This window comes from Aotus nancymaae, unplaced genomic scaffold (assembly GCF_030222135.1).
Source record: "Aotus nancymaae isolate 86718 unplaced genomic scaffold, 86718_ANA_hifiasm-v0.15.2.pri h1tg000029l, whole genome shotgun sequence".
In the NCBI taxonomy this organism is placed as follows: Eukaryota; Metazoa; Chordata; class Mammalia; order Primates; family Aotidae; genus Aotus; species Aotus nancymaae.
Genome location: NW_026988442.1, coordinates 95,021,140 through 95,029,370, shown reverse-complemented (window position 1 = coordinate 95,029,370; position 8,231 = coordinate 95,021,140). Strand labels below are relative to the sequence as shown.

General features: G+C 55.0%; 1 protein-coding gene across 1 annotated transcript; it reads right to left on the bottom strand.

Annotated features, from left to right (window-relative positions):
* Window positions 1-1,567: 1,567 nt before the first annotated feature.
* Window positions 1,568-7,869, bottom strand: LOC105704782 (cryptic protein-like). The gene is made up of 6 exons (XM_021671078.2): window positions 7,675-7,869; window positions 7,317-7,366; window positions 7,049-7,222; window positions 6,284-6,398; window positions 5,719-5,828; window positions 1,568-1,788 (listed from the first exon to the last, which is right to left on the bottom strand). Exons 1-6 carry the CDS (start codon window positions 7,695-7,697, stop codon window positions 1,568-1,570), a joined length of 693 nt encoding a protein of 230 aa, XP_021526753.2. The 5' UTR covers window positions 7,698-7,869.
* Between the last annotated feature and the right edge of the window lie 362 nt (window positions 7,870-8,231).

Genomic DNA, 8,231 nt, shown 5'->3' with positions numbered 1-8,231 from the left:
AGAGGGCCCGCAAGGACAGATTTTGCTTTTCCAGGACGTGTTGGGGATGAGTGAGCCAGGGCTAAGCTGGCAAGGAAAGGGCAGCTTCTATAAACCCTGCAGAATGGACACAGCTGGAGACTGCCCTGGGAAGGGAGGTGCCCTCCCTCTGTCCGGGTGAGCAAACCCAGGAGTGTGAGCAGGCTCTTCCCAGCAAGGGGTGCTGGCAGATAGTGACCCGGGGGGTGTCTCTATCTATCCTCCTCAGCTGCAGGGGACAGATAAGATCTGGGACACATTTATGTGACACTAACAGCCAGGAGCCCAGTAGAAACTTTTCTCTACTGAAAAGTTTCTCGTTTTTAAATGTCTCCCTGGATGCCTGGGCTGCCAAAAGAAAGGGCTTTTTATTCCCAAATTCTCCTTGTCTTTCAGTGCTAGGTAGGTAAAGGCTTCCCAATTAGTTAGCAGACAGATAAATGGTGACTTTGATTTTCTTGCGTATAATCAAGAATCATTCTACTAGAAGGATCCATTCTAGTATTCTACTACAGAAATCCATAGAGCCTGATTTCTAATTCTCTAATTAAAATGTGTTCATACCCTAGATATTCACACTAATATTGAAGAGTTCTCAGTTTTCCTTTTAACCACAACTGTGACCTTTCAGGTTCCATTTCCTCAGTCTGCCTACTGAAAATAAGGCAGCGTCTTTTTTGCCTGCCAATGTTGTAAAAAAATAGGTATTCTGCAAACACGAATTTTAGGAGCAGCATATAGTTATTCATCAAGCTCTCAGGATAACTTGCAAAGTTCATCACTTGCTCGTTCCTGCAATAATTAAACAGAAAAATAAGGCACTGCTCAGAACACAGTTGAAACTACCTGAAGACAACTTTAGTATCAAAAAATATTAATGCCTAGCAATATTTACGTCTCAAAACTTGAATAATTTTTCTCACGAACCAATGAACTCCAAGCCAGCCCTCTAATGAAATTCTACTTCATTTTTATTTAATGCTCATTTGAATGTTACATTAAATTCATATTTTCAAAGCGAATAGTTGAAAAGATTGAAAATGCCAATAAACTAATTTACAGCATAAAATGTAAAAGTCATTGTGTCACGCAGGCTCGTGAACTACAGTGGATTTTAAAAGCTGAAGAGCTCAGGGCAGGTGTCCCGTACCCGAGGCGTGCGCTCCCGGGGTCGCATCCCGCATGGCCAAGCCTGTGTGCTGTCACCGGGCCCGGCGTCTTGAGCTCTCTGCGCCCGTCCCCCTAGACCGGCTGTGGGCACGACAGCCTCAGACGGGGCAGCGGCCCGCGAAGGGGCGCTCAGGAGACGGCGGAGCTGGCCTGGGGCCGCGCTAGGCTGAACTCCGCTGCGCACTTAACAGAGACGTGAAAGGCAGGCGCTAACGCCGGCCGAGGAGGCGCCGGGCTCTCTGGCTCCGGTTTTGCTCTCCCGCTGTCGCCCTGCTGTCTCCACCTGCCAGTCACAGCGGCGCGGGGGACACACTGGAGCCAAAGGAGCTTTCATGAAAATGTTTATTACCCAATGAAAATATTCACCCAGTGCTTCCGTTTACAGCATAGATGCCCAAATCCCGGAGGGGACGAGGGGACGAGGGGACGGAGGGGACGAGGAGACGGGGGGGGGGGGACGAGGGGACGAGGGCACGGGGGCGGGGGAGCGCGCGGGCGCATCCCGGCGCAGGAGGCGGTGCAGGAGCGCGCAGGGCAGCAGGAGCAGCAAGCTGGGCGCGCTCGGCCCGTGAGCGCGGGAGGCCAGGAAGTCTTTCGGGTCTGGAAAAACAGACAAACCCGAGCTGTATGTGCTGCGGCTCGGTTTGAGGGCGTGAATAGAAACGCCTGCTCCTGCCTTCCACAGGCCCCTTTCCCCGGGCCCTCACCAGGCTCCCCGCGGCCGCGCTGCAGGGCGAGGTGCGGGGAAGCAGGTCTCAGCCCCGCGTCGACATCTGCACCGAAGGAAGCCTCTAAATGTTTGTAGAACTTAGAGAGCTGAAGGAGAATTACAGCACTGTTCTAAAGGGCAACGAAGAACAGCCCTTCCGTCTTTCTCATTTGGCCCGTGACCTTTAAACAGTGCCATAGTATAAAACAGCTCACCGCCATCCGCTGCAACAAAGGTTCCACCTTTCCCCAAATGAGTGCTTGAAATATTTCTTTGACAAGGGACAGTTGATGGAGCAGGAGGATGCAGCCATCCAAAGCCAGGCTGCCGTTCTGAGGAGGCCTAGCGCTGTGAGTGGCACCTCGCCCCATGGGACTCACCTGCCGACCGTTCCCCAGCCCACGCCGCTGGTCATAGGAGGCCGTGCCTGAATGCCTAGCCCCTGTGCCCCTTCCCCACCCCTCACAGCAGGCCTCACGCACCCCGAACCCTGAGGGTCCCTGAGCCTTGGTCTCTGTGGAGCTGGGACCCCAGTCCAGAACAGTGGAATGGGAATCTCTGGAGTGGTAGGGCTGGGCAGGGTCTTGGCTAACGCCCTGGGTGGTGATTGCCATGTGAAGTGGACAACCTTGCAGCCGACACCACTAGACCATTCACACGAGCAAGTCCAGGCCTGGTTCGGAGGGGGTCAGGCTGGTGGGAGAGCATGCCCAACTATAGGGACTCTGTCTTCAGGGCCACTCAGCAAAGGCCAGCCACCTGCCCGCCCACCCACCAGGCCTGCCCTGCCCTCTACCACACCTCCAGGAGATGCCCTCTGGACTTGGGAACCTGGCATGAGCATGAAACTGGAAATTAACAAGGAACTGATGCAGATGAGCCCCCGCAGCAAGAACCACTCTCCACCCACCAACAGGGGCAAGGTCAGGCCCACTCCAGGCCCGGGTGCCGCCTCCCCATAGCACCCCACCTTGGGAGAGAGGGATGTTCCAGGGTGCCAGAATCCCTAAACAGGAATCCTAACCTCTAGGCTCAGATGAGGCTCCAGAGAAGCTAATACTAAGACAGGCACTCACAGCATAAGAAGCTAGTCAGGTGAGAAAAGGGTCAGTAGTACCGGGTCTGTGCTGGCCTTCCCCGAGGGAAGGGGACAGGAGGGCTGGACACAGGGCGCATGCTGACAGGCCCAGAGCCAGCTGGTGCCAGGAGAGCCATTCTGACGGCATCCCAGAGGCCTGGAGACTGAGTCTGGCCCACCCATGTCTGTTTGCTTATTGGTTAGTTGTTTTTTGCCAGAATTGCATTTTAAAAATTGAGTTTGCAGCAGTGAGGTGGAGTGTTGACCCGGCCCCGTCTCACTCCCATGTTACCTGCCCATCTCTGAAGACACCGGAGTTGGCCGCCTCACTGTGTCATTCCATAGACTCTAAATTTTAGAGTGTTACATTGTCTCGATGCTGGTAAAAACTGATACTTGATCCTTTAGGGCCACAGTAGAACGAGCCACCCCCTCAGACTAACAAGGAGATCCTGGCTAGGTCAGGACTGGCAAAGGTCCCTGCTAGCTTGAAACTTTCCATTCCTGGACTCACAGAGCATCAGTCAGAGCAAGGAGGGCTCCTGGAGATCCCCAGACCGGGGGTCCCTGCAGGAGCCAGTGGGCCACGCTTTTGCAGCAACATTTCATCTTCCCCATACTCTTCAAAAGCATCATCATCTCCCAATAAAGGATTTAAAACATTTATTTACCTATTACTGTGTTGCTGGCTTTGAAATATGACCAAATTTTCTATATTCTATATAACACTTTTAAATATCTTCATTTTTTTCATATTTATTCTTTCTTTTCTATTTAAGAGACAGGATCTTGCTCTGTCACCCAGGTTGGAGGGCAGTGGTGCAATCATAGCTCACTGTAACCTCAAACTCCTAGGTTCAAGCGATCCTTCTGCCTCTCAACCTCCCAAGTACTTGGGACTACAGGTGCTCATCACCACACCTGGCTAATTTTTACAATTTTTTGTAGAGACAGGACTTGCTATATTGCCCTTGGCCTCAAGCGATCCTCCTACCTCAGCCTCCCAGAGTGCTGGGATTATAGGCATGAGCCACTGTACCCAGTCGTATTGATAATTACTCTTACAGGAAGAGTACAAGAATGGCATGAGGCTAAGAATCAGACCCTGTTTACTGTCTGCAGAAGTTACTCTCTCTGTGTCTCAGTTTCCTCAAATGTAAAAGGTGCACCTACTTCACTGGCTTTTATAAGAGTTAAATGGGGTCGTGGGCATATAAAGTGCCTGAAATACACTGAGAGCTCCTCTCCTGCTGTAACACCCAGAAGAGCTCGCCCTACTGCAAGGGCACCTGCCACAGAGGATATTCCATCCTCATGGCTGTTGTCACCTTCAAGTCCTCATAGCCACCGTCAGCACAGCCATCACCAGCATCACTGCAACTTTCCTTAAAGAAGGATCAATGGGTGAAAGAACGCAAAGGGGTACTGCCCTCTCTGCACCTGACAGATGACCCTGGAGGATGACGGCACGATTTTATCCAGCTTTCATGAACAGGTGCCACATTTTCAGAGTCACTGTCACTGTTCTTGGCCAATAGCAATCACAGCGCTGGATGTTTCCAAGAATGTAAGATCGTGACTGGATATCCTGGAAGTCATCACAGCTAGACCCTTCCCCACATTCCCACTGGGGCGGCCTAATGGCAGGTGGGACCTGACTTCATCTGTGAGGATCACACAAGCACCCCCTGCAATTCTGATGCCTGCCCGTGAATTCTGTGTCCTCCTGTCTCTGGGGCATAGAGAAGCAGCTGGTGACTTATAGGCAGAGGCCGAGCAAAAAGAGCACGCGTAGAAGAGAGGGTGCTTTGGGAAAATGTGATCTGCATGTGGCGAGCGCTCTCCTCTGCTGGCACCATGGACAGCTACCTCAGGAGAAGCGAGCTGGATGGGAAGTGGGGCTGAGGGCTGTGTCTCTATTAAGAGTGTCCCTTGACTGCTGGTCCTACCAGGGAGAGAAGAGAGGGCAGGAAGGGAAGGAGAGCAAAGTATGCATTACGTGTGCTCCCCCACTGCGGGCCTCCAAGAGCAGGAGTGAGGCTGGGGAAGCCAGGTTGAAGCTCTTCGGCCCCCCGGTGCTGCCCTCCACACAGCCCAACAGGACGGCCTGAGGACAACGGGTGCGAACTGGGGTTGCAGAGCTGTGCCCTTTGGCAGATGGAGGTGCCCAGGGCTGACTGGGGTGGAGGGAGGGGGCAGGAGAGTGGCTCCGGGGCCTTGGCTTCATCAGGTGTGCCCCAGGACACTGCACCACCAGACCACCCAGGCCTGGCAGAGGGCAGAGCCGGGGCTGGGGTGGAGAGGCTGGGCCTTCACTAGTGTGCCCTCCATTGCTAGCCCTAGCCAGTGCTCCCGAAGAGGAGAAGAGAGGAGGGAAGGCACAGCTGAGCGGTCGGTGCAGGGAAACCACCTGAAATTTACACAGCTAACTTGTCTCCCGCGTTCCTCTCTGCTCACCAGCTGGTCATCTCCTGAAATTCCGCTCACTGAAACAGACACGTCAGAACACTTTGGAAATCATTTTTAAACTTAGCAATCTGCATATGAGCAACTTCAAAACCAAGTTTAATTCACTATATGATTCCCAATGCTGCTACTTTGTTCAATGACGAATCAGTCTAGTTTGCTGACTGCTACGTGGCCTGGCACTGGCAGATGCGCTGTGGATGGGTATGGAGGGTGAGCCTACGAAGGCGCAACCGCATTGGGGGATGAGCTGGGGCCGAATTGCGGGGCTTCTTACCACAGCGGCCAGGCGTCTGGAGGGGGAGGCAGTGCAGGGCCCCGAAGACGCACCTGCAGAGGTGGCAGCCGCGGAGGGTCCAGGCTCCGTGTCCCAGGGAGCCGCATTCGCTGAGGAGACAGACGGGGACCCGAGTCAGTGCGGTGGCCCACGCGCCCCTCGCCCGGCCCCACTCCCCAAGACCCGCACGTCCCTCCTCCAGCGCCCACTGCTGTCCCCCCAAGACCCACGCACCCCCCCAGCGCCCACTCCTGTCTCCCCGCCCCACACGCCCCTCGCCCAGCGCCCACTCCTGTCCCCCCGCCCCACGCGCCCCTCCCCCAGCGCCCACTCCTGTCCCCCCGCCCCGCGCGCCCCCCCAGCGCCCACTCCTGTCCCCCCGCCCCACGCGCCCCTCCCCCAGCGCCCACTCCTGTCCCCCCGCCCCGCGCACCCCCCCAGCGCCCACTCCTGTGCCCCCGCCCCACGTGCCCCTCCCCCAGCGCCCAGTCCTGTCCCCCCGCCCCGCGCGCCTCCCGCCCAGCGCCCACTCCTGTCCCCCCGCCCCGCGCGCCCCCGTGCCCACCTGCGCCTCTGGTCGTGCTCGCAGTAGCGGCCGGTGAAGTGGGCCGGGCACACGCAGAAGCTGCCCAGCACGCAGGTGCCCCCGTTCCAGCAGCAGCGTGGCCTCCCGGGCGCACCTGCGGGATCACCCGGGCGTTAGCCCCGCGCTCCCCACGCCCCGCGGCCCTCGGCCCTCCTGGTTGTCCCGCAGGGAAGAGGCCGAACGCGGCCGCCCTGGGGAGGCAGTAAATCAGCTCCCCGCAAGCGTGTTTGCTCGGGTAAGCCCTGCTCGTTAGGGATGTGAGACCCGCGGCCGGGCTCGCTCTCCCTCCTTTCACATGTTAACCGCGGGCTGCGGCTTCACCTGACAGTGATTAAGCGCAGGCCTCCCGGGCGGGACCACCCACGGCTGTGGCGACGCCAAACCCACCGGCGAGGGGCCTCCTGGGGACGCGGGCCCAGCCGCGCCTGCGATAAACCAAGCTGGGGTCTGCCGTTATCCGGGCTTCGGGTATTTATTCTCCACTCATTTAAATCGCGGTTCTCTAGATGTGCGGCGAAATAGCCGCTGAACAGCAAATACGACCTTTTACCAGTGAAAGAAAAACTTCCAGAAGAGTCAACTCCTCACTGGGAGCGTCTCTGGCTGCATCATCACCATTTGAAGATAACAAAACGCTCCTCTTGGGTTTCATCCTGAATTTATCCCACGTATTCTCAGATCCTAAACTCCGAGTTCGCAGACCGAGATGACGCCCCGGATTCTGTGCGCTGCGCGGCAACTCACCCTCTCGGGAGGCTCCGGAGTCGGGCAGCCGCTCCCCCGGCCTCCAGCCCCGCTCGCTCCCGGTCACCTCCCCGACGTGACCCGAGGTCCGGTTGAGCGGTGCCTGTCGCTGCTTCAGGGCCGCAACCTCGGTGGCTTCCCCTCTACCGCCGCTATGCTTCTCTATTTGGTAGCCTTTTAAAAATATTGAAAATGTGAGACTGGTAATGATTGAGAATCAAATATTTTATGCAATTAAAACTCAGACTGTGAATAAAATGTTTCTTACTGTTTCCCAAGCTGATGATCCGTAATGCCAAACTGAACATAAACAGAAGCCTAGAATATTTAAAGAAAATCGTTGAAGTTTAAAATACCTTTAAAAGTATAAGCAGAAATTCACATATGCATAAAATACAATGCAATCATTATATATATTAAATTATGTAAAGTATTTAATTACAATGAATAATGCAATCATTTTGTAGCTTGTGGGTTTTTATTAACGTTGCTACGGCTTAGAAAGACGTTGAGACAGAAAGAGTACACCTCCTCTAATGAACAGTCAAGCAGGCACTATGGTTTATTCTGAGGCTCTTGAGACCCCCCCCCCCTTGGCTCTAAGATCTCATGACCTGTGTCCTTACCTGACATGGTGCGTCCAGGTCATTTTTGGTTTGAGAGTCTCCTTCTCTTAGTGCACTGAAGATCAGTTTCCAGAAAAGCTGTGTCTGAAGAGCCTCTGCATTTGAAGGTGTCTTGACTCCAGGCCCCGGGGACACAGAATGGAGGAGTCTGTACAGAGGATGCGCCGGTCCCTTCCCTTCCTCAGCCAGGAGAAACGGGATGGTGTCTCGAGTTCTGCAGCCCCTGAGCTAGGGTCGGGCTTGTGGTGACAGGCGGACCCCTCTGAGCCTGAAGGACGATCCCCTCTGTGACACCTGGCTGGGGGTGGGGACTCGGCTGACGCCCCCTGAGCAGTGTTTACCGTGCTGACAGCAGCAGGACTGACCAATCTCTGATGTAAAACATTGGTATCCAAGGTGACCAGCCATTTTCTCACTGAGAGAGAGAAAAAAAAACTCAACATGAGAAAAAGCTTTCGTAAGAAGGTGGAGATTTTCTATTGTATATGCCTTGTACTGGGAGATGGTGAGGGGCCCTGTGGGGGAGGGAGCCGCTGTGCGGGGTGCAGTCAACAGCC

What these genes read in the sequence shown, in the direction of transcription:
- LOC105704782 (XM_021671078.2), bottom strand. Translation starts at nt 7,697, where the DNA reads ATGACCTGGACGCACCATGTCAG. An exon ending in ACCTGGACGCACCATGTCAG is followed by an intron (nt 7,367 to 7,674) that starts GTAAGGACACAG and finishes TAAATATTCTAG; the next exon opens with GCTTCTGTTTATGTTCAGTT. An exon ending in CTCCGGAGCCTCCCGAGAGG is followed by an intron (nt 6,399 to 7,048) that starts GTGAGTTGCCGC and finishes GTGATCCCGCAG; the next exon opens with GTGCGCCCGGGAGGCCACGC.